General features: G+C 36.4%; 1 protein-coding gene across 7 annotated transcripts in view; it reads left to right on the forward strand.

Moving 5' to 3' along the window:
* CNTN1 (contactin 1) overlaps nt 1-26,352 on the forward strand; it is a 420,382-nt gene extending 394,030 nt beyond the window's left edge. For all 7 annotated transcript variants that reach the window (XM_077170568.1, XM_077170574.1, XM_077170570.1 and 4 more), the window contains one exon: nt 24,421-26,352. In XM_077170568.1, coding sequence (XP_077026683.1) covers nt 24,421-24,497 — 77 coding nt within the window. In that variant the 3' untranslated portion in view covers nt 24,498-26,352. The remainder of the gene's footprint in view (nt 1-24,420) is intronic.
* The last annotated feature ends 743 nt before the right edge of the window (nt 26,353-27,095 follow it).

Genomic DNA, 27,095 nt, shown 5'->3' on the forward strand with positions numbered 1-27,095 from the left:
TTTATATATATTTATATATAATTTATATAAATATTTATATAACTGTTTATTATATTTGATGCATATAAAATTATTATCCTCCATATTCTCAGAAATATATGATTACCATAGATGGCCATTGTGCAAAAAAAGATTAAGAATCCCTGTAGACTTTGATATTGCTAATAACTGCAAAAATGTTTAAATTTCATTTTAATCATTCTATTCTCTGGCTACTAACTCTGATCTTTCCAGCTTATGCCTGCAAATCTCTCCTCAACTCTGACAAGTCTTCCACCCTCCCCTCCAGACCTGCCGTTGATCTTATCAATTGTTTTTTATTTTTCCCTCACCCTTCCTTCACATCCCTCCCTATCTATCTCAGATTCCACAACCCATAATTAAAAACACTACCTTATCTATGCTTTGTCCCATACCCCATTTTCGGCCCTCATGTGGCAAAATCCAACTTTCCACAGATTACGTGCCCATGTACAAACAGAACTCCATGCACTCGGGCCATGATCCCCCCTTCCATGACCACACCCAACATTCACCACCTCCCCAGCACCACCTTCCTGGAGACCTTCAGGTCTAACGTTCTCCTGTCCTAACTCTTGTTTATGGCAGTCACCAAATGAAGCCCAGGGCTCTCAGATGAAACCTCCATACAGCTCTGTATGCCCCGTTTTCTGACTTCCATCCCTGTTGGTGCTTAATTCTCAAAAGTCCTTCCACTCTGCCTTGTGGGACCCATAATCAGTCATCCGCAAAGCCTCCTATAACTTCTGCCTCTTCACTGAGTGATTCCTTCACCATCTCACTGAATCTTAAACCTGACTCTTTTTGATAAAATTGCTCCTCCTGCAGTCTGCAGAAGTGGTGGCTATTTCTCTCATACCCCTTGAACTCTGGACCTGGTGCAGGGGCAGGTGTCCTCCTTGCTCATTGTTGTCCCTCACAAAGTGTTCTCTTTCTCTCACCTCCAAAAAGTCATGCTTGGAATCTCATATCATGAACCTCTCCTTGTTGAAATTTTGTACCAAAGCCTGGGTCACAGTCACTCATTCACTGAAGACTTTAGTCCTGAATCACTGTCACTCTCTCCAACACTGTTTCTGTTGTGCTTTTTGGTATTTCAAGTATAGATGATCCTTACATTTTCTTCTCTTCTCATTTCCTGAAACTCTTCCTCTTATTTATGTCACCCTTACCATAATAGTATCCTAATTCTTTCATTACCATCTTCATATTCTCAAAAGTCCTATTCTCTGACTACCATCAATGATCTTTCATTTCATTCCTCTTACTAATCAGACTCCTAATGTGTTTTGACCCACCAAGAACCACAAACCCCTGGTCTTGCCACCTTTTCTATGTCCCTTACCTTCCTCATTATCCTCACTCTTCCCATACTTAGCTTAAATCCCCCAGTTACAAATTATAATCACTCTCCTACTTAGATCCATCCAGCTCCCTTTTGCTTCTCTCCTTTCATCATATTCACTTGGCTAAACCATGGATTAAATTTAACTCTTAATTTGTCCTCTGCTTATACTCTGGAAGCTAGTGGTGGCTTGGGAAAAATACCCAACATGAAAACTGGTTTCACCTTGAATTCATGCCCACTCACATCAAGTGGGACCACAGTGCTGCTGAGCAATTCCTCTAGTTTTCTGAGTACATTCAGTCTCCTCTTCTGTGCAACTCTTCTATACCTTATTCTCCGTCCTCAAATTTCCAATACATTTTTCCATCTTCCTTCTTTAGTCAATGCCCTGCTTCCAGGTTCCCCAAGAAAACAAAAGTAATCAGAATCAACCAACTGCCATATTTTCTGATCTATCTACATATGTGCCCATTCACCTTTCTTCCTTTCTAATACCCTGGCTGAAGGCTCTATGCTCTTCTCTTTGGGCAACTCTTCCATATGTGAGCAGATTCCAGTGCCTCTCCTTAATTCAAGAATATTGCATCATGGCCAATCTGTTTCTCTCTCTGCATTGCCTGGACTGAAGCTCAGAGCCACATTTGCAACATACCTCTAGCAAAGTTTACAGAACATTGCATATTTTAATTAAAATATTTTCATACATTTCATAAATATAAGTAATATGAGCAGTAGCATAGTTAGTTGATGCTGCTGTTTTGGTATTGTTACATCTTAGCTTCATCTTATTTTTTCTAACCTAATTTCCTTCCCAATTTTCTTATTTTTTTTCTTATCATATTTGAGGTATCTTTGTAAACTATCCCAAAACCTTCTTAGAATGAGGTAGCACATAATTAATGAGTTAATATTTATACTTTATTCTCCAAAGAAGCTGGCAAAGCATTTCACCCATTGTTTGTATTTTTTTTATTAACTAAGCTATTTAAAAAGAGAAGTTGTCTAAATAAATGTTGAAATATTCAGGTGTCTAAAAGACCTAGATCATAAATGTCAAGAACTCATAATTGACCCTCAAGAACACTAAGGTATATTATATATCAGATTTTCAGTGTATGCTTTATGATTAAAATGTAAACTAAAAAGAATTCATAAAGTATTGTTGAAAGATATAAAGAATATAGTCAAAATGTGAAAGCTAATAAATTCTGAAGAGAAAATGCTAAAAATGAAGACAACTGGATAAATTGAAAGTGCTTTTATATTTAGTATAATAATTTTCACTGTAAATGGAGAACTGGCATATATGATTTAAAAGATTACAAAAAGATTGTAATCTGAGGAGAAAACTCATCATCAAGCAAATCAATTTAATAAAGATTGGCAATAGAAAAATAATGATGTCACCATACTAAAAGATATAGCCACCATAATTCATATATTCTTCTAAGTACCTGTAGTGCCCTAGTAACATTATATTCTCTGGGGTTTTTAAGAAAGCCCTAGTTTTATAAATGAAAGGGCATTCTTTCATTTTATACAGTAGCTATAAATCGTTGCCTAAATCTCCAAAGTCTATAAATATGCTATATTGAAAATCTGATACCCATCAAAATTAGAGGTAAAGAATCTAGAACTCCACAAGAACAATTATTTAGCTTCTGTCTTTTGTTTTCATTGAGTATATAGTTTTCTCCCAGTAATGCAAAGTCTGTCCTTTAGAAGAATGCTCATGACTGAGAACCCTGGTTATTTTTTTAATTACTTTGTTTTTGTACTAATATTCTAGATTATTGAATGTATCTTTTTGTAGTTCTGTAAAGATAGATAGATAGATAGATAGATAGATAGACAGACAGACAGCTATAGATACAGATATAGATATTTACTTTTCTTAGGATTAGAAAACTTTCTTTACCAAAAATTTTAACTGATCATTACCATCTATAAAATAAATAAAGCATAGTACAATAGTGTTTAATGAATATCAAAATGATACTAATTGCAATGATACTAAAATATCATTACAAAAAAATTACTATCATATTCATTATCACCCTTTTGTAGCTCTTTAGGTTAGGATAATGAAATTGGCAAACCATTTAACTTAGAATTTTCCCACCTTTTTTTGTCCTTCTTCTCCCATTTGTCAAATGTTTTTAATTTCTCACCAAAGTGAGAGCCCCATAACTCTGTTGTCTTCTTATTCTTTAATACTTTGAGGAATATTTTCTACACAAGTCATTAATTATAGTCAGAATTTTTAAACAATAATCAATATTTTTATAAGTAAAAAATATATATAAAAGGGAAACTATTCTGTATCTGAATTTTAAACACTAATTTCCTTTCTCGAAAAAGGGGGAAAAGTTTATCTTGTTCTCAAAGGAATTAAAATTAAAAGATGTCATTTTTATTATGTTGCAATTATTTGTAACCATTTAGTGTTTTAAAATCTCTTTACTACCATTCCTAGAGGAAGATTGATTTTGCTAACATAGATAAGCGAAATAAATCATACGTTTTGATAGGGGTCACAGCATTGCTAGTGGAAGAAAAAAAGGCATATATGTTACAAGCTATATTAAACTCAGTATTAAAAGCATTTCTTAGAACATGTTTGATTATAAACAATTCTCTATAAATTAAGTAGGAATTGTCTATGCCTGATATCCTAGATTTAATATATTTCTTGTAACATGATTAGAAGGCAAGGTTAACAAGAAAAAAGATGGAAAATCTCAGTGAGTATGCTCAGAGAGAGTCACTGTTTTAGCAGGAAATGAAAAATTTATTCTGTTCTCAGTTTAAACTTAAGCAAATTTCCTTTCTTTATAATTAAGCTATTGATAATATAGGCAAAAGCACTTATCATGGTGCATAATTGTTACTCAATCATTTTATTCAATCTTCAGCAGTTACTATTACACACTACAAGTCAGCACTTGAATAACGTGCTTCACATGAAATAATTTCTTCTTATTACATTATCAATTGTGTTATATTTAAAGAAGCTCATTTTTAATATCAGATATACTTACATGCACTTACATAATTTAGAGATTGTCAAGTCATGGAATACATTTTTACAAATGCAATAAATTCCTACTTATATGTGTTAATGTTAAAATTCTGTGTCACATGCTCAGCTTCAATTATATTTGATAATATGAAAAAAGCAGGCTAAATTGTGTGGTCTGATTTTCAGTGCACTTCAGAGAAGTAAAAAATAGAGAGTTGTAGGTATAACCTCCCAATAACAAATGCTAGAAAACACAACTTTTAAAAAGACCCTGTATGGGACATATTTGTCTATGGTTTGGATATAATTAGCAGAGCTCTTAGTTGGCACACCCTGCTTAAATAAAATTAACACATGTAAAACATTATTTGGCTTGTTTCTTTTTGTATTCACTCAAACATGAGAGTCAAATAAACAAATATGCAAGGTCATTTAATATGATGTCTCTAAGGGATTAGGAAGGATATATTTTAACTGTCTTAAAATGTAAGGAACTGTTTAAATGTCTAAAAACAAAATGATTTTCTGCCAAGTAATAAAGCTATTTTTATTCATAGCTGTTTTGAAGAAACTTTGGTTTTTTATACCTTGGGACAAAATACTATTTCTCAATGGTGTACTGTGTTTTCCATACAGATCTGTTGTGTAGTCAATGAATTGTGATTAGGAGCAGCAACAGGTGCTTTAAGGCTTATCTCGCAATCATTTTAATAAGATAATGAACATTATAAGTTTTCAATTTTAAGATTAGGCATGTTTCCAAATAGCAACCATTTTATTGTGGCTGTTTTCTCAGGTTAATAACTTCTCTGACATTTAAACAACTGTGTTTGAAATATAATCTAACAGAATGCGTATTTGCCTTCTATTACATTTCTGTTCAAGGAGGAGATAAAATATCTCCTTAGGTTTTAAAGAATTTGTATGTTTTTATTCCTTTGAAATGCTCAATAAAGTAATGAAATGGATATTAATGTCCCTTAAAAGATTAACCATAACTTTATGTTGTTAGATCATTATAAAGCAACAGCTTAGTGTAAGTGTTTAGCTCTCTGAATATCAAGGATTATTTTTTATTAGCTTCTCTACTTTTAGTAACACATTTCCCACAAAATATTTTGCTATGATCACAATAGAAAGGCATTTATAAAATGCATTTTTGTATGTTGTGGCATGGCTGTTCTCTTAGCTCATATCCTTTCTCCTTTAGGAAACTCTATTTCTGATGCCAGTTGTAGCCACCCTCCCTTTGCTCCCAGGGTGCCTGGGTTTTCCAAATAAGATAACACACGCCAATGGTGCTACAGTTGTGGTTTACTCATCACTAAACTGTGCTTTCCAGGACAAAAAAAGCTCTTTTTGCACCTCGTACTGAACACAGTGGTAGGCTCCAATTAAATGTAAACTGAATTAATAAATGAATGTTTGACATTAAATTTTCTCTGTCCTAGCTATACTTAAAGGAACGATCATTTAAAAAAAATAAACAGAATTGGTCAGAATGAGAAATTTTAATCATACTCAGATGTTTTTTGGCTACTTGACAACTTAGATCATGTCAATGGACCATTTGCAGCAGTGACTTCTCTCTGCCCTCTCAGCTTCCCACTTGGGAGTGTTACAACTTAAGATCTGTTCTTTTTTTGGAAGAAGCATATGATTCACCTCAGTATCTAGGACCCTTTCCAGGTATGCACAACCTTGGAAATCCAGAATGGGTCAGTTGTAGGCAGAACTGCTATGACCCCTCTGCACCTGGTTTGAATTGTGCCCAAGGTCCCAGGTGTTATCTTACAAGTGCCCTTCAATTAGGACCTGCCCAGGTGTCTTTTCCTTCCAGAGTCCGGTAAGGGATTCTTTGGATATGGGCCTGTGGAGACCACAGAGGAATGACACTCATTTCTTTTGTTTGGACAGAAAAAAAATCTCATAATCATCATCATTCTCATCCTCATAACAGGAAGAGACATAATTTATAAAATATTGCTTTATAATTGCAGTGCACTCTGTATCTTTAATTCTTTTTTTTTTTTTTTTTTATTAAAAAAAGAATTAACAAAACAATTAGAAATCATTTCAATGTACATGTACAATCAGTAATTCTTAATAACATCACATAGTTGCATATTCATCATTTCTTAGTACATTTGCATCGATTTAGAAAAAGAAATAAAAAGACAACAGAATAAGAATTAAAACAATAATAGAAAGAAAAAAAAAACAAAAAAACAAAAACAAAAAACCTATACCTCACATGCAGCTTCATTCAGTGTTTTAACATAATTGCATTACAATTGGGTAGTATTGTGCTGTCCATTTCTGAGTTTTTATATCCAGTCCCGTTGTACAGTCTGTATCCCTTCAGCTCCAATTATCCCTTCTCTTTTTTTTTTTTTTTTTAAATAACGGAAAAAAAGAAATTAACCCAACATTTAGAGATCATACCATTCTACACATGCAATCATTAATTCTTAACATCATCACATAGATGCATGATCATCATTTCTTAGTACATTTGCATTGGTTTAGAAGAACTAGCAACATAACCGAAAAAGATATAGAATGTTAATATAGAGAAAAAAATAAAAGTAATAATAGTAAAATCAAAACAAAACAACACAAAACAAAACAAAAACCTATAGCTCAGATGCAGCTTCATTCAGTGTTTTAACATGATTACTTTACAATTAGGTATTATTGTGCTGTCCATTTTTGAGTTTTTGTATCTAGTCCTGTTGCACAGTCTGTATCCCTTCAGCTTCAATTACCCATTGTCTTACCCTGTTTCTAACTCCTGCTGAACTCTGTTACCAATGACATATTTCAAGTTTATTCTCGAATGTCCGTTCACATCAGTGGGACCATACAGTATTTGTCCTTTAGTTTTTGGCTGGATTCACTCAGCATAATATTCTCTAGGTCCATCCATGTTATTACATGGTTCATAAGTTTATCTTGTCTTAAAGCTGCATAATATTCCATCGTATGTATATACCACAGTTTGTTTAGCCACTCTTCTGTTGATGGAGATTTTGGCTGTTTCCATCTCTTTGCAATTGTAAATAATGCTGCTATAAACATTGGTGTGCAAATGTCCGTTTGTGTCTTTGCCCTTAAGTCCTTTGAGTAGATACCTAGCAATGGTATTGCTGGGTCGTATGGCAATTCTATATTCAGCTTTTTGAGGAACCACCAAACTGCCTTCCACAGTGGTTGCACCCTTTGACATTCCCACCAACAGTGGATAAGTGTGCCTCTTTCTCCGCATCCTCTCCAGCACTTGTCATTTTCTGTTTTGTTGATAATGGCCATTCTGGTGGGTGTGAGATGATATCTCATTGTGGTTTTGATTTGCATTTCTCTAATGGCCAGGGACATTGAGCATCTCTTCATGTGCCTCTTGGCCATCCGTATTTCCTCTTCTGAGAGGTGTCTGTTCAAGTCTTTTTCCCATTTTGTAATTGGGTTGGCTGTCTTTTTGTTGTTGAGATGAACAATCTCTTTATAAATTCTGGATACTAGACCTTTATCTGATATATCATTTCCAAATATTGTCTCCCATTGTGAAGGCTGTCTTTCTACTTTCTTGATGAAGTTCTTTGATGCACAAAAGTGTTTAATTTTGAGGAGTTCCCATTTATTTATTTCCTTCTTCAGTGCTCTTGCTTTAGGTTTAAGGTCCATAAAACCGCCTCCAGTTGTAAGATCCATAAGATATCTCCCTACATTTTCCTCTAACTGTTTTATGGTCTTAGACCTAATGTTTAGATCTTTGATCCATTTTGAGTTAACTTTTGTATAGGGTGTGAGAGATGGGTCTTCTTTCATTCTTTTGCATATGGATATCCAGTTCTCTAGGCACCATTTATTGAAGAGACTGTTCTGTCCCAGGTGAGTTGGCTTGACTGCCTTATCAAAGATCAAATGTCCATAGATGAGAGGGTCTATATCTGAGCACTCTATTCGATTCCATTGGTCGATATATCTATCTTTATGCCAATACCATGCTGTTTTGACCACTGTGGCTTCATAATATGCCTTAAAGTCAGGCAGCGCGAGACCTCCAGCTTCGTTTTTTTTCCTCAAGATGTTTTTAGCAATTCGGGGCACCCTGCCCTTCCAGATAAATTTGCTTATTGGTTTTTCTATTTCTGAAAAATAAGTTGTTGGGATTTTGATTGGTATTGCATTGAATCTGTAAATCAATTTAGGTAGGATTGACATCTTAACTATATTTAGTCTTCCAATCCATGAACACGGTATGCCCTTCCATCTATTTAGGTCTTCTGTGATTTCTTTTAGCAGTTTTTTGTAGTTTTCTTTATATAGGTTTTTTGTCTCTTTAGTTAAATTTATTCCTAGGTATTTTATTCTTTTAGTTGCAATTGTGAATGGGATTCGTTTCTTGATTTCCCCCTCAGCTTGTTCCTTACTAGTGTATAGAAATGCTACAGATTTTTGAATGTTGATCTTGTAACCTGCTACTTTGCTGTACTCATTTATTAGCTCTAGTAGTTTTGTTGTGGATTTTTCCGGGTTTTCGACATATAGTATCATATCGTCTGCAAACAGTGATAGTTTTACTTCTTCCTTTCCAATTTTGATGCCTTGTATTTCTTTTTCTTGTCTAATTGCTCTGGCTAGAACCTCCAACACAATGTTGAATAATAGTGGTGATAGTGGACATCCTTGTCTTGTTCCTGATCTTAGGGGGAAAGTTTTCAATTTTTCCCCATTGAGGATGATATTAGCTGTGGGTTTTTCATATATTCCCTCTATCATTTTAAGGAAGTTCCCTTGTATTCCTATCTTTTGAAGTGTTTTCAACAGGAAAGGATGTTGAATCTTGTCGAATGCCTTCTCTGCATCAATTGAGATGATCATGTGATTTTTCTGCTTTGATTTGTTGATATGGTGTATTACATTAATTGATTTTCTTATGTTGAACCATCCTTGCATACCTGGGATGAATCCTACTTGGTCATGATGTATAATTCTTTTAATGTGTTGTTGGATACGATTTGCTAGAATTTTATTGAGGATTTTTGCATCTGTATTCATTAGAGAGATTGGTCTGTAGTTTTCTTTTTTTGTAATATCTTTGCCTGGTTTTGGTATGAGGGTGATGTTGGCTTCATAGAATGAATTAGGTAGTTTTCCCTCCACTTCGATTTTTTTGAAGAGTTTGAAGAGAATTGGTACTAATTCTTTCTGGAACGTTTGGTAGAATTCACATGTGAAGCCGTCTGGTCCTGGACTTTTCTTTTTAGGAAGCTTTTGAATGACTAATTCAATTTCTTTACTTGTGATTGGTTTGTTGAGGTCATCTATGTCTTCTTGAGTCAAAGTTGGTTGTTCATGTCTTTCCAGGAACCCGTCCATTTCCTCTAAATTGTTGTATTTATTAGCGTAAAGTTGTTCATAGTATCCTGTTATTACCTCCTTTATTTCTGTGAGGTCAGTAGTTATGTCTCCTCTTCTATTTCTGATCTTATTTATTTGCATCCTCTCTCTTCTTCTTTTTGTCAATCTTGCTAAGGGCCCATCAATCTTATTGATTTTCTCATAGAACCAACTTCTGGCCTTATTGATTTTCTCTATTGTTTTCATGTTTTCAATTTCATTTATTTGTGCTCTAATCTTTGTTATTTCTTTCCTTTTGCTTGCTTTGGGGTTAGCTTGCTGTTCTTTCTCCAGTTCTTCCAAATGGATAGTTAATTCCTGAATTTTTGCCTTTTCTTCTTTTCTGATATAGGCATTTAGAGCAATAAATTTCCCTCTTAGCACTGCCTTTGCTGCGTCCCATAAGTTTTGATATGTTGTGTTTTCATTTTCATTCGCCTCGAGGTATTTGCTAATTTCTCTTGCAATTTCTTCTTTGACCCAGTCGTTGTTTAGGAGTGTGTTGTTGAGCCTCCACGTATTTGTGAATTTTCTGGCACTCTGCCTATTATTGATTTCCAACATCATTCCTTTATGGTCCGAGAAAGTGTTGTGTAAGATTTCAATCTTTTTAAATTTGTTAAGACTTGCTTTGTGACCCAGCATATGGTCTATCTTTGAGAATGATCCATGAGCACTTGAGAAAAAGGTGTATCCTGCTGTTGTGGGATGTAATGTCCTATAAATGTCTATTAAGTCTAGTTCATTTATAGTAATATTCAGATTCTCTATTTCTTTGTTGATCCTCTGTCTAGATGTTCTGTCCCTTGATGAGAGTGGTGAGTTGAAGTCTCCAACTATTATGGTATATGAGTCTATTTCCCTTTTCAGTGTTTGCAGTATATTCCTCACGTATTTTGGGGCATTCTGATTCGGTGCGTAAATATTTATGATTGTTATGTCTTCTTGTTTAATTGTTCCTTTTATTAGTATATAGTGTCCTTCTTTGTCTCTTTTAACTGTTTTACATTTGAAGTCTAATTTGTTGGATATTAGTATAGCCACTCCTGCTCTTTTCTGGTTGTTATTTGCATGAAATATCTTTTCCCAGCCTTTCACTTTCAACCTATGTTTATCTTTGGGTCTAAGATGTGTTTCCTGTAGACAGCATATAGAAGGATCCTGTTTTTTAATCCATTCTGCCAATCTATGTCTTTTGATTGGGGAATTCAGTCCATTGACATTTAGTGTTATTACTGTTTGGATAATATTTTCCTCTAACATTTTGCCTTTTGTATTATATATATCATATCTGATTTTCCTTCTTTCTACACTCTTTTCCATATCTCTCTCTTCTGTCTTTTTGTATCTGACTCTAGTGCTCCCTTTAGTATTTCTTGCAGAGCTGGTCTCTTGGTCACAAATTCTTTCAGTGACTTTTTGTCTGAGAATGTTTTAATTTCTCCCTCATTTTTGAAGGATAATTTTGCTGGATATAGGAGTCTTGGTTGGCAGTTTTTCTCTTTTAGTATTTTAAATATATCATCCCACTGTCTTCTAGCTTCCATGGTTTCTGCTGAGAAATCTACACAAAGTCTTATTGGGTTTCCCTTGTATGTAATGGATTGTTTTTCTCTTGCTGCTTTCAAGATCTTCTCTTTCTCTTTGACCTCTGACATTCTAACTAGTAAGTGTCTTGGAGAACGCCTATTTGGGTCTAATCTCTTTGGGGTGCGCTGCACTTCTTGGATCTGTAATTTTAGGTCTTTCATAAGAGTTGGGAAATTTTCAGTGAAAATTTCTTCCATTAGTTTTTCTCCTCCTTTTCCCTTCTCTTCTCCTTCTGGGACACCCACAACACGTATATTTGTGCGGTTCATATTGTCCTTGAGTTCCCTGATACCCTGTTCAAATTTTTCCATTCTTTTCCCGATAGTTTCTGTTTCTTTTTGGGATTCAGATGTTCCATCCTCCAAATCACTAATTCTATCTTCTGTCTCTTTAAATCTATCATTGTAGCTATCCATTATTTTTTCTATGTTTGCTACTTTATCCTTCACTTCCATAAGTTCTGCGATTTGTTTTTTCAGTTTTTCTATTTCTTCTTTATGTTCAGCCCATGTCCTCTTCATGTCCTCCCTCAATTTATCGATTTCATTTTTGAAGAGGTTTTCCATTTCTGTTCGTATATTCAGGATTAGTTGTCTCAGCTCTTGTGTCTCATTTGAGCTATTGGTTTGTTCCTTTGACTGGGCCATATTCTCAATCTTTTGAGCGTGGACAGTTATCTTCTGCTGCTGGCGTCTGGGCATTTATTCAGATTTCTCTTGGTGTTGGACACAGCAAGGTTGTAATATTTTTCTGTGAAATCTCTGGGTTCTGTTTTTCTTATCCTGCCCAGTAGGTGGCGCTCGTGGCACACGTTTGTCTGCGGGTCCCACCAGTAAAAGGTGCTGTGGGACCTTAAACTTTGGAAAACTCTCGCCGTCCGGGGGGTTCGCTAGCCGAAACGGCTTGAGCCGGCCTGGGGTCCGAACGCAGGGAGGGTTGCTGGTCGCCGCAGCCAGGGAAAGAGCCCGTCCGAATTTCCTAGTCGGCCCTGGGCAACAAGCGTGGCGGGAGGGCGCCAGCGGCAGCGGCCCGCCCGAGAGAGTGCACGTTCCCCGGGAGTCACGGGTTTGGAAGGGGCCTCCCCCACCCGTCACCGTTCTCCGCGGCCTGGGGGTTTCCGATCCAATTCTCTCAGTTGGTCCGGGGGCTGTGCGTGGTGTGGGCGCCAGCCGTCTTTGTTTCAGGGGACCGCCTTTCCAATTCTCCCAGCCGGCCCGGGAAGGGGGAAGGGAGTAACTCCGGCCGCTTGCCACCCCGCCCGGTAAGGCCCGCGCGCCTCGGCGATCTCACCCGAGCTGCTTCTCTCAGCCAGCCAGCCGTTCCAGGATGGGGTACGCTGTCTTTTTTATCTCTGTTGTGGCTTTGGGCGCTTTCTGTATCGTTTCTACTCCCCTAGTAGGTGTCCTGGAGAAGAAACTAAGATCCGCGCGTCTTACTAAGCCGCCATCTTCCAGGAAGTCTCCATGTATCTTTAATTCTTATAACAACTCAATGAGATAGATGTTACTATCCCCATTTTGCTGATGAAATCATTGAGATTCATAGTCTTTCAGTAAAATTACCCAACATCACATAGGTGGTAAGATGAGGAGCCAGGATTCAAATGATTTAGTTCTAAATCTAAAGCCAGTGTACTTAATCTCTACACTACCTCCAGATAAGATTAATTCTGCATGGCAGTTTTTAGCAAGATCTTGATCATACTGGGGCATGAAATGGCACAACAGAGAAGAAATGAAGATACCCAGAAATATCAAGATCATTCTGTAAGTAACTGCCATGTCATGGAGTCAATACAGTGAGATTTCCAGCATCCAGCTTCAAACCATTTTGTTAACTGCATGGCAGATGACCTGTCACGGCTTCTTCTGGTATCTAATTATGCAGTATCTACATGATCCTAGGAAGATTCTCAGCTTTTCTTTTTCTGCTAGTGAAAAATTCATCTGGTTCAGTTAAAGCAAAAATATTTAAAAGGCCAATTATATAATCAAATTAACTGATTTAAACTTTTATCTAGATATGTTACTGTTCTAGTTTGCTAGTAGCCGGAATGCAATATACCAGAAACAGAATGGCTTTTAAAAAGGGGAATTTAATAAATTGCCAGTTTACAGTTCTAAGGCCGAGAAAATGTCCCAATTACAAGTCTATGGAAATGTCCAATCAGAGGCATCCAGGGAAAGATACCTTGGTTCAAGAAGGCCAGTGAAGTTCAGGGTCTCTCTCTCAAGTGAGAAGACATATGGCGAACACAGTCACAGTTTCTCTCTTGGCAGGAAGGGCACATGGCGAACACGGCATCATCTGCTAGCTTTCTCTGCTGGCTTCCTGTTTCATGAAGCTCCCTGGAAGGTGTTTTCCTTCTTCATCTCCCAAGTGCTGGCTGGTAGACTCTACTTCGTGGTGCTGCAGCATTCTCTGCTCTCTCTGAATCTCCTTCTCCAAAATGTTTCCTCTTTTATAGGACTCCAGAAACTAATCAAGACCCACTCAAATGGGTGGAGACACACCTCCACCTAATCCATTATAACAACCACTCTTGATTAAATCACATCTCCAGGGAGATGATCTAATCACAGTTTCAAACATATAATGCTGATTAGGGATTAGAAGAAGTGGCTGCCTTTTCAAAATGGGATTAGTATTAAAACATGGCTTTTCTAGGGTACATACATCCTTTCAAACCAGCACGGTTACTATAAAACATTATGGTCTAAACACATTCTCAATTTACAAAGGGATCCAATCACTGCAGTAAGCAAGAAAGGTGGTAAAGAACACTTAAAACTTCACAATTGCAGTAGCAGAACTCTTATAAGAAAAAGTTAATTTCTCTTGATAGAATCCATTTCCTATTCGATCCACATTTGAAATTAGCTTATCACTATAACTTTGAAAGAGTAGCATACAGAGATAGCAAAGTTATTCTCAGAATATGAATATCAACAAAAGATATTCATGAATTGAGCATTTTCGTGGATGTGGTGGGATTGGCTTAAATACTTAATTTGAGTCTACAAACAAGAGGAGATTTCATAGGGAAACTAATTCCAGACATGATTTTCTTCTAAGAATCATCCTTCCGGGACATGAGGATTAGAGAGAGTGAGTGAGAGTGAGTGTGGTAGACCTATTGTAGAACGAAAAAAAAAAAAAAGAAGAAGAAGAAAAATACAAAGCAGGACCTGGTGATAAAATGAAAAAAGTTTTGACCATTCAACTCATTCAACAAAAATTGAACACCAAACCTATATTAGGCAGTTGGAAATTTAAAGATGAAAAAGACATGATTCCTATAATCAAGGAACCCTAAACTCACAGGAGAATCAGACAGGTGAAGAAATAATTGCAGCATCTCTAAGGAGGAAGTAATTAAATCCATATATAAAAGCATTAAAGAATGATATTTTTAGTGAATTTTGAAAAATCAGTAGGAATTTTCTAGATAGAAAACAGGGTAGAAGGACATTCTAGCCTGAGGAAACAGATGCTGACTGAGTGCATGAAAGCAGCGTCTCATTCAGTGAAACTGGAATGCAGGATTTGAAGCGGAAGGTAGGGTAAGATAGTTGGAATATGGGTTATGTTCAGACTGAAAAGGGGACAGATTGAGTTGCAGGGTCTTTTTTCTTCTTTTTAGTTTGTCTTGTGTTAAAATGATTGGTGATGAGGTCCTGAATTACTAAGGCAGAGATGGTAGAAACAGAGTGGAGCAAGAGTCCAGCGATGTATTTGAGGTCAGCTCGATAGGATGTGGCGATCAATTTGATGGATGTGATGAAGTGAGGGAGAAAAGGGCTTTGAAAATGGCTATAAAGTTCTATTTTAGATCATTTAAGTGCATAGTGATATCGTTAATGGAGCTGTGTAATGCAGAAGCACGAGCAAATTTTGTAAGAATGATGGCTGGAATTGGGAGCGTAAAGGGAGGGAGAAGTGGTCCCCTAGAGAACTCTAACCAGGACAAAGCAGGTCAGGTAAAAGACATGCATGACAGTCCAGGTGAGATGTACTATGTCAAAAAAGAATCATTGGTCCCAAACTTCTTTATAACTTTCATGACATTTCTCTCAACATCTAGACAATCATGAGTTACTTCAAACACATTAGTATGTCGTTATCATCAATAAACATCTAAATGTCCCTTCTGTATGGTATACACTGGGGAGAGAAAAGGCAATAATGACTCCAAACACTTAATAATTGAGTGATTAGAATATGACTCCTAGTAGAAATACTGGTGTGGAAAGAATTTCCACTTTATGGTAATTGACTTGTTCAATATAAAAAAAAATGGTTTCTTAAAGAATTTCCCCAAATTCCTGGTGGCTAGCAAGGAGTAACTGATCTGTTGATTGTATAAATAAACTCCTTGCAGAAGTGATGAAAGTTAATCTTTTCTTCCAGTTTTCTGAACCTAAAAAACAATTAGAACAGGACTTAAAATTTCAGAATTTAGCATCATGAGCATATGACTAAGAATGAGCTTTCTGGAAAGAGAGCGAATTCTGAAAAATACATAAGCAAAGCAAAGGAAATTCCTTATGATCCAAAGTGGTTAAAATCATTTTATATCTTCAGGCTGAGAGGCAGAACTAGCACAATCTATTAGAAATCCTTTAGACCGGCCAGTGTTGAGATTTAGCCAGTAACTCCTTACACATTTCAGACAGCTGTTGAAACAGCCAAGAAGCTGGTTCTCTTGGGGAAGTACAAAGCGAAGATTCATCTGGTTATGATCCTCTAAATAGTTTCAGGGGGTCAATGAATTTGGACAGTTTCTTTTAAGAACTTCATGTGCATGTGAAAAAAGAGAGCGTCACCAATTAATCCTTGTTGATAGATGGATGACACAGAATCCTGCTGCAAGGGCCTAAGGTCTGACGCACAATTGAATTCAGGAACTTATTAGGCAGGAAAATCTTAAATGCCAAAATACTACCTCAAATACGTGAGTCACTCATTTATCAGAGCCTTGAAGCCAAAGATGAATCAAGAGAGTTCAAATGGGGCTTTTTGCCCCGTTTTTACTCTGGGAAAGCTTCCAAGGTGGTTATTTCACCACATAAAACGAGTATGGAAATAGTACACTTGGCTGGCATGGCTGCGGAAGGGTATGGCTGAGAATATTAGTTTCTGACTCTCAACTCATGACAGTAAGGAAAGTTGGATCTCAGCATTCTCAAGAAATAGTACAAGCTATTCTTGAAACAGCTATGAAGTAGAGGGAATAGCACTGGACTTACAGAGTCCGGTTTGAGTTCAGTACCCAATTTTGCCGCATTATAGATGGGTACATCTAAGCCTGGGGATCCTCACCTATAAATGAGGATAACAATACATATTTCAGCTGGATAGTATAAGAATTAAATAAAATAACCTGCTTTAAATTGACCTAGACAACGTAGGGACTTAATACATGATAAAAATAAAAACAGTCCATTAATTCATTAATGATGTGTTCAGGGCCAGACTTTGCAAAAAATGGATGGGTAAGGGAAGGAACTATGAAGAAATCTACTTTTCAGATTTCTCATATCTTTGCTCTCTGGATGTTGACATATCAGTATTTTCCTCTTTGTTGGGTGAAGACTTTATATTTCACAAAGAAAAGTTGAGGTAAACTTAAAATTTGGTGTAGTCTTCATCTAAACATTGACAAAACCAGCTGTGAAATGAGAACCAGCCCCAGATAGGCCACCCACTTGAATGACTACTGTTATTAGAGTCCCATGTAGGAGCATTCTAAAACTGGGTATGGCTTCTACTTGGGGGCTCACAGCACTGACAGAGATTTTTCTGTGTTATCATCCTGAAGGAGTTACTGTGCTAAGCAAACTTCACATCTTTTTCTAGGACTGAAGAATGATTTCTTCCACAAATATTGGTACCAGAAAATGTACATGCAAATGTATCTCCTGAAAACATTTCATCTCTCTTAAAATCTTAGGGTTACCTGCACAAGAGATCCTCTTTGAATGAGTGACGTCCAGAGCCACATGATATGGTTGTCCTTTTAGGCTCTATTAGCACACCTCCACACTCAGTTTTCTAACCAAATACTCATTAGATAATTTTTTTTAATGCTTCTTAATTTCATAATTAAGTCTTAGAAGGTTGGGGTGGTTTTTACTATGCATTTTGTAACATATTTTATCATTTAATTTTTACAACACCCCACTAGGTAAGTATTATGCTCCCCGTTTTACAGGGAAGGAAATACAGCTTCTGAAAGGTCAGGTACTTGGGAGAGGTCACACATTCCCTGAGAGGCAAAAGTATTTAAATAAAATTCTTTCTCACTCTCAATCCCATGCTCCTGTGAAAACTTCACCTTGCATTTTTAGAGAAGTATAAGTCAAAATTTAAAATCCTCCCCATGGTAATCTCACCTTGTCCCAAAATATCAAAATAATGCTTTTGAGCATGTGCTTGGTCATTGGCCAGTAGGCAGTTAGAAGTTCCTTTTAAATTTTCTGGCAAATAGCTGGTTATTATTACTCAATTAAAAAAAATACTCACTGCCTTCTCAAGGAAAGGAAAAGCATCCTGGCATCATGACATTCTTTGACAGGGTAAAGGCCAGAGTAAACAGTAAGAAATGAATACAACTGCCAGGGTAAACTGCCAGCAAATCATGTACCCTGCCAAGGAAAAAAAAAAACTGTTCTATTTGGCATATGGGTTTATAATTGCCAAACAAGTAAGAGCAACAAGATTAGAGGGTTTCACTGGGTTGGAAAAACCCACAAAACCACTAGCACTTATACAGTCAAGCATTTAATATATATTTGTAAACTAATATCAGTTCTAATTATCATAAAAAGAGGAAATATAACAAATATGTTTGCAAATTTTATGGCTCAACGCTTGATGTTCTTAAAGACATTATGGTTTGCTTAGAATCATAGATCTCCGGCCATAACAGGAACCTTAACATTTATGCCATTGAACCCTATCATTTTGCAGCAGGAACATCCACATCCTTGAGAAGTAAAAAAGCCAAAGATCACACTAGCCTTAGAGCCATATCTTGAACTCAAATATCCTGTTTTGCCCAAGTTATACAACTAGCTATGGACAGAATTGGAAGTGGGTCTTAGGTCATCCCTATTTTCTCCACTTGCTTTACTGTTTTTCTATCTCAGAGATGCATAAGGAGATAAAATCATCAATAGCAAAATAACCTAGCCAAAAGACACAGGTGTCTACTACAATACATACCCCAAACAAAACCAAACCAAACAAACCATCAATTATAGAAAAATTCCGCAGCATCTCAAAGATCCCATGTATTTTATGTTCTGATTGCTCTTTTTATTTTCTTTCCCAGAGTTTAAAATCGAGTTGGGTTGAATACCTATAACCTCATGTGTCAAAGTAAAAAAATTAATGCTTATAATTGATTTTAAATTGAGGGCAGGCAATGGTGGCACAGTGGCAGAGTTCTCGCTTGCCATGTCAGATACCTGGGTTTGATTCCCGGTGCCTGCCGGTGCAAAAGAAAGGGAATTGAAAACTGTCTCAGCATTTCCCCAAGATCTATTTGCAGCAAACCCAAATAGCTTGTCCATGTGTGATGCAGAAAAACCTCCTGTAATTCTTGATGAGCACTAGACCACTTATTAAAATAACAGCTCTATGGCCTAAAGGAAATTTTAATATTTAACTTGAATTATGGGAGTTTTATTGTAAATTCAGTTTCAGTTTCCAGATAAATAAAACTTATCTACTTTATAAATGTGTCAATAAATGGCACAGTCAAAATTTGGACTCAGCTTTGCCTGTCCCCTGAGCTCCTACTCTTAGCTGATACTGTTCCCAGTATAATTAAAGGTTCCTACCATGATAGGGGAAGTCATGATCTGGTTATTTATTTTCATATTTGCCTGTTTGTTCTGTTAAAGCCTAATCAGCTAAAAGTCAAGCACAGCTCTGTAGTCTAACAAAATCGGATTTATTGACTTGGTGCAGCAAAGGAGTATGTACCACAGAAACCAGGGAATGCTGCTCAACAGTAAAAGGGAGAAACATGTTTTGTAAGGTTTGGATTCTTGTGGAAGAACTCTGAGGAGGTCTAAGAAATAGAAATCAGTTCTGGATTATTTGCTATTTCTGAGCTGGTGTTTTAGCTTCCCATCTGCTAAAACAAATACCATCAATGACTTGGCTTAAACAATGGCAATTTGTTGGCTCACAGTTTTGAGTTTAAGAGAGTCCAAAATCAAGGTATTAGTAAGGCAAAGCTTTTTCCCTGAAGACTGTAGCATTCTGGTGCTGGCTGCTGGAAATCTTTGGTTACTGACTTTTCTGTAACATGCCAGTGCACATGGTGATGTCATCTCCTTTCCCCTCATGTTTTCTTGACTTCTGGCTTCTTCCCTTGACTTTCTCTAGGTCTGAATTCCATCATAAATTATGTTTATAAAGGACTCCAGTAATCTGTATTAAAGCTTAGCCTAATTCAGTTGGTTAACATCTTAACTGAAGTAGCATGTTTAAGTGATCCTATTTGCCATGGGACCCAGCGAGCAGAATGGATTAAGTGTAAGAGCATGTTTTTCTGGGATACACAATTCCAACAAGGACTAACTAATGCTAGGGACAGTCATGAGGCAAAGGCAGTGTACCAATTGGGTATCCCCAGTAGTAGATGGGAACACTAAAGTAGGCTGGGCGCGTCACTGGTAAGAAAGCAGTCATCACTCAGATTAGTTAATTTTGGCATTTTACAGCTGCTATGTGACCTTGAAGTGTCTCTCACTATGTTTGCAGTTGGTGTTATCTGTGTCTGCCCTACCAGCTTGATTAAAGGACTGATTTTCACTCTTTCAATCCAGGACAGACTTTTACTCTTTCAATCTCCTAAACCTTCTGCCTTCACCATGTCTGTCTCCACCATAAACACTAAAGATACAGCCTTCTCTCTCTGAGTAGGATTTATTAATGCAACAATTTTCAAAGCAAAAATCCATTGACGAATACCTCATATAATGCATCAGTCAGGGTTCTCCAGAGAAAGGGAACCAGTAGATATATAAAAGATTTATTATAAGGACTCGGCTCACACTGCTGTGAGGGCTGGTGAGTTCAAAATCTGTTGGGCAGGCTGTGAATTCAGGCAAGATTTGATTCTGCATTTGTGAAACGGAATTTCTCCTTCTCCAGGCAGTCTCAGTTTTTGCTTTTATTGCCTTCAACTGATTGGGTGAGACCCACCATATTTTTTAGGATATTTTCCTTTACTAAGATGGACCAGTGGTTGATGTTAACCACATCTACAAAATACCTTCACAACACTACCTGGATTAGTGTTTGTTGAAATAATTGGATACCATAGCCTAGCCAAGTGGACAAATAAAACTAGCCATCACAAACACCTGATGTATATTAGGCACAATTCTAGGCAGTAGGGAGTCGATTTCCTTATCAAAACACTTTTTTTCCCTAAACCCAGGGTCAATTATAGGACTTTGGAAGAATAAAAAATAACGTCCTTCCAAGAATAGTTGGAGGGCATCTGGACTAAGCAATCAAATGCTTGCATCTTGATGTTGTGAATTTTTAATATCTTATCTTTGGTAGGAGAAATCTGTTTCCTGAGGTGAAGCTTTAATGAAAAAAATTTCCTTGCCCCAGTCCTAAGAATTAGAGATTTACCATAATAAAGGAATTATGAAAGTGAAGGGAAATAGCAAAGGTTCCATTGCAGTAACACTGGTTTCCCTTCACTACCTCCTTCCTTAGGCCCCTTGTCCCACCGCATCAGGCTCCTCTCCCACCTGTGTTCTATAATCAGAACAAGGATCAGGGCTCACAACTGAAAGTATTGCCCAGTTATTTAACATTATGGGTCTAGTACTCATCCATGCAGGCTTGGTATTAGCACACGTGAAAATATGATTTCGTTATTGTCCCTCTCATGAAGTTGTTCACAATCTAGAGAAAAAAACAGTTATGCACACAGAGTGATACCATGAGGAGAAAAATTCCAAGTGTTGTGGTCTCATAAGCGATAAGCAAGAAGCTCAGATTGGGCCATGGTATCCAAATTTAAGTATCAGAAAAGGCGTTTGTTTTAAAAACTGAGTTGAGGGTGCAAGGGTGGTTCAGTGATAGAATGCTTGCCTTACATGCAGGAGACCTGGGTTCGTATTCCCAGACCAGGCACCCCCCCCAAAAAAAAACCAAAACGAACAAACAAATGAGTTGAGTGGTTCTTTCCACTTCATAAATCCTGCTGAGAATAAGTGCTACTTAGTTTTTAATAGAGATTTCTGTTTTTAATATGTATTTCATGGTTATAGGAATTGAACCTGAAGGAAAGTTGGTCTAGGGAGTTTAGATTAAAAAAAAAAAATCGAGGCAATCCAATGGAAGAGACATAATAATCTAAACTGGTTTTACATTTCCTCTGATAGGGAAAACGAATTCACAGGACTGATGACTTGTTCATATTTGACATTGAGCAGATATGTGAAAAGCAAAATACATGTTTGCTGTAAACCACAAAAGCATTGGAATTATACTTGATAACAGTATTAGGATATACATTCTGTTAGGTAGAAAACCAATATATGTTGAAAAGTCCCTCAAGAATATTTGGATCCCACATTTAAAATTACTTTAAATAGTATTTCAGCCAGGTCTCTAATTTGTAGTTGAGATGTGGAAGAGAACTGAAGATAAATACCACAATGACATAAGCTTGACCCATTAGAGAAATTAAGTGTTACACACACAAGCATGGAGAGTTTATTTTAAATAAATCAGATATCCTGATGTTGAAGCTACAAATTATGAAATTGTATTTGGTTTCCATACTAACACCAAAACTTCAAAACAGTATTCACCATAGGTTAAACTTCTTTCTGTGGCCACAGATTATACTGTGCCAACCCACAGATTCAGACAGGCACATGAACGTGGACCCATCACTGATGTAATTTGTGGTCTAAGAACAGAGCATTGCGGAAACTGCAGTCATTCTCAGACAAATGAGGTATTCAGGGCTGACCATTTAAATTAGGTCAAACATTGAAAACTAATGGTTTACTGTGCAACTGAGGTTTGTTATTGGCCCTGTTATCAGAAGAAAATTATCTGTGGGCTGTGGCATACTAACCATCTATATGTAGAAAAAACAGAAAAACTACTAAAATACAACTACTAAAATCCTGGAATCAGCTTGGTGATAGCCCTTGCTTTCCTATACGACATTTTTTTTCTTTCTGTGTGTTCGCCTTGGCACATTATGGATTCCTAGCACTGGTACATTTCTAAAGTAGTCTGCAGAAAAGTGGTGAGGAGGTGGAAAACCGTGACCTTTCCAGTCCAGCAAATCTTAGACAGAATCCTGGCTCTGCCCTCTACTGGCCACGACCCGTTATTTCACCTGAATCGGCACTGCATAATCTATAAAATCAGGATAATAAAACCCTCCATCCTAGGCTGTTGTATTAATGCCATTATATCTGACAACATAATGTCTGTGCCATGGCTTTAGAACTGCAAAGGGCAGCTGTCTCAGTCATCGTTAGCATTTTCATTGTGATTGCTGGTGAGGTTAGGCAGCATCTGCCAACGAGACTGTAAGCAGCTGCTGGAGGGCTGTTTATATCCCTTTCACTACCCTGCCTTCATTTTCTAGGACTCTGCTGTCCTGTTCACTTCTAAGAACCACTTATCTGTGCGTCATAGTGCTTCTCCTCAGGTGTTTTCCATGCTGTCCCAAACTGCTGACTGGGTGGCAGTGGAACCACAGACATGCAGACACGATAACCTTCCACCTTAGATGGAACATAAATGGGCTTTTAAGAGATTCAGAAGAAATGCCCTAAATCTTCCTGAATATAAAAAAGGGCTGTTTTCAAAGAAAGGACAGTTTAGACCACTTTTAATATGATAAATAATAATCATTTAAGGTTTCAAATTTAGAGAATGAACTTCCAAAAAGGAAAGAATTCTATTCTATTTGCAGGCTGTTGACAAAATCTTTTGGCCCTTCATTCTTTCCATCATTGTGTTCACTGAAGATCATGCCTGATAGGGGTAAGAAATTGAAAGGAAGAGCATGCCTTCTCGGTCCCACTCTTCAGGCCTTTTCCAAGAATTCCAGGGTGGCGGGACATGGACCCATTAACTTATTTGACCACAGGAATAGTCCAAAGGGCACCCAGGATATAATATAAGTCCATGGCATTTTATTGTTTTATTTTAAATTCTTAATAGCTCAGGGCAATTGTTCTTTAGGTAAAAATTTTTAAGGTATTATTAAATTTATTAAAAATTACTTTTTAAAAATTATTAAAATTATAATATACAAAATATAGTCCTGAAACCATCTTGTGTAAGTACCTTAATATCTTAAAAGCTTTGGGATAAGACATTATGCAGAATCTATTCAGTACATCTATGATGTCATCATCCCTGGTAACATTATTCACACTTTCAAGGAATCCTTTTATAATCATTTATATTTGCTTCTTGGCTGATTGCCCTCTCTTAGGAACTTGGAACTGCCCTACATGGGGGCAACATAACATCTGTGGTCTTATTATCTTAAGTTGTATAAACACGCTGATTAAACAGTCAGCATGCTCTCACACACAAAGTTCTTGAACAAATATTGTTGTTTTCTTAAATCAGTTTAAAAAATAGGAGAATCCAGCTTTTAAAAATGAACCATTTGGGTGGGGGCGGGTGTGTGTGCTGCAAGCGTACTTCAGTGGTAGAATTCTCATCTGCCATGTGGGAGACCCAGGTTCGATTCCCGGCCCGTGCACTTCCCCCCAAAAACAAACTAACAAGTAAAACAAACAAACAAAAAACCAACCAACAAACAAAAACTCAACAAACGGTGCTGCAATAACGGATGCTCACATGGAAGAGATAATGACATGTGACCCTGCCATACAGGATTCAAAAAAAAAAGTAAATGAACCATTTGGTATTCAGGGCTCCACGTTCTGTCATTCCCCGAAGCAGATTGTTGCCAATGGCATAATAAATGCATTTTCGGTTCACTTTGTAGGTGCTTCCACCCTTTCACCAAGTCTTCTTGGCTTCCTGCTGCCTGCCCTGCGCATCCTTGTCTACTTGGAATTCTGAATGTGGCGTGACAGCTGCTGGTACAGTTCCTTCCGATTCCTGCGGCTCCATCCTAAGCCAAATAAATTGTACTTTAACAAACTATCCACCTGATCTACAACAGACGTTATGACTGAGGCATTCAGGAACCCCTTCGTCCAAAAGAGTCAACTGTTAAATGGATATAAAATGATTTTTAACTCGTTCCAATATGCCTTATAAACCACTTAACCTGATTCTGTGACAGTTGCATGATTTAATCCAATGGAACAATTTACAGTGTTCAGTTCAATACCATAGGTTGTAGAGTGAAGGTAAAAATCACCACGCACAGGTGCTTTAAATTTAATAACAAGTTGTGAAATACAATAGAGGTTGAAATGTTGACTGTATGTGGTAAATGTAAGAGTAAATTCAGTCTCTTGTATTATCCTTGCTGTTGTGGGTCCTGCATAGTTTTGACTGGCCCCTATCATTCATGATATTTTCAGTTTTACTGTTAAAAAAAAAAAGGATACATGATATAGTTCAACAAATATCCTATTACCAAATCATTTTGTGGAATGAGTTGCGAGGTTTTGAATATTGAAAACCAAATTTTAGAATTTATTATTGGTATTCTTATTTTCAAAGTAAGTAATTTTCTAATATGTGATTTCATAAGCAGTAATGCATTTAAGTTTATTTTTAATAAAGTTAACATTTAGAGATTTTTTTTTTGCTTTTATATTCTACCCTGAAGTTATTTTATGTTTTATCATCAGTTTCAAACATCAAAAAACACAATTCTTTATGTAGAGTGTCATCGTAACACTGTTTTTATTCATATGTGGGATGATGAATTCTGAAAAGTAGAGTGTGTCCATTTTTTTACGGATAAGTGATATGCTATAAATAGATGACAGTTAAGTGAATATCAGAATTACCTAATAATATTCTAATATCTTTGTTTTTGTGCTCCATTCCTAAGTTTAATTTCTTCATTGAAGGTGTGGGATCAAGAAATCACCTGTAGATTGAAAAAGCTACAGTATTCCTTATTTTTTACTATTTACTTTTTAACTCATTTCCCGTTTCAATGCAATACTGAAAACTGGCTAAAAAAACCAAATCAATATGCTGCCAATGGTACTTCGAAGAGTATGCAAAACTAGAAGGCCAGAGGGAGACAAATAATGTCTGAGGTTGTCTTCCAAGTGTTAGTGCTTTGGGGTTTTATAAATTGTGAAAAGGAAGATGCACGTTTCTTCATTCTCCATGGTATGCATGGAAATGTGTTTGAGTGTGGATGTGAAGGAAGTCGAGTAATAAAGGGTTAGCTGGCTTGTGAAATAGTGCAATGCCTGATGCTTCAAGAGGCATAATCCTATTTTTAGCACAACCTTGCTAGCTAATTAGAGTTTATCTTTTTAGAAAGGATACCTTATAGGGTCATAAAAAATATTTACAGGAAGCAAGAACAGATCTATTACTACTTTACCCCCTTTCTTTAATTTGTATGATTTTTGTACAATATATCTATGTGTAAATGTTTAGAGCCTTCATTATGAAACTTTCAATAAATATTTCATTAGTTTACATTTAACTCTTTGTTATAAAATGAAACTTTTTAAAATAAGTGAAATGGAAGTTTTCCCTGTGGAAGTATGTCAGCAGTCTTAAGATCATTACCAATTTTCATAAAATATTTGATTATATGGAAAAAACAAACAAACAAACAAAATGTCTTCATACTTGAGAGAAATGAATATTCTGCCAGCCTTCTGTACAAATGTTTGTGTTTTCATTGTTATACCTTGGGGTTTTCCTTTTGCAATGTGACCCATGTTGGGAATTTTTATATAATCAGCGACAACTAAATCTTTTGCCAAATGCATGCTTGCCTTTTTTTCTAATGTATGGTAATAAAGAGCAAAACTGAATAGATTTTGCATGACACGGTTCTGAAAGATAAAAGAAAATAAACCTTGGAGGTGGTTTGTTTAATTTTAAATTTATGGCAGAGATAAAGTAGATTAAAATCACTCATACACTAACTCAAGCTTTTCGTTTCCTCGTACAGTTGTACAACGTTGACTGGGACTATCAGTTTTAGCTGTCAACCTAACTAATGTACTATCTGCTTTAAGGCGCAAGACTCTTAATTAAACTTTATATAGATATAGACACATCTGTTGTTTCTTTGTATTTCAGGAAAGGTGATAGTAGTATTATTTGATACTGATGAATATTGAATTGAATTTTTAGTTATTTTTTATCATTTTTTCAATGGAGTAGTATAGGCCTGTGCTTTGTCCTTTTTATGAATGAAAAATTATAAAGAAATAAATGTATTACTGTTACCCAAGACATAGCAACTGTCCTTTCAATTTACCTTAAGTTTAAACTCATATTTAGAAAATTTTCATTATGAATTCAATCATATGGTATAAATATTACTTATTTACCAACAATTCAGTGTTTAAGGGGTTCTACAGAAAGAGTAGATACACACATGCAGAAGTTATTCCACTGAAGTCAGATCATCTGGTAGATGCCTTTAGTTCATGGGGATGTCAGTGAATATCACTGACTAGATGCTAATACAAGGTGCTAGAAACTGAGAAAAGGAGACTATTT

This window comes from Tamandua tetradactyla, chromosome 7 (assembly GCF_023851605.1).
Source record: "Tamandua tetradactyla isolate mTamTet1 chromosome 7, mTamTet1.pri, whole genome shotgun sequence".
Taxonomy (NCBI): Eukaryota; Metazoa; Chordata; class Mammalia; order Pilosa; family Myrmecophagidae; genus Tamandua; species Tamandua tetradactyla.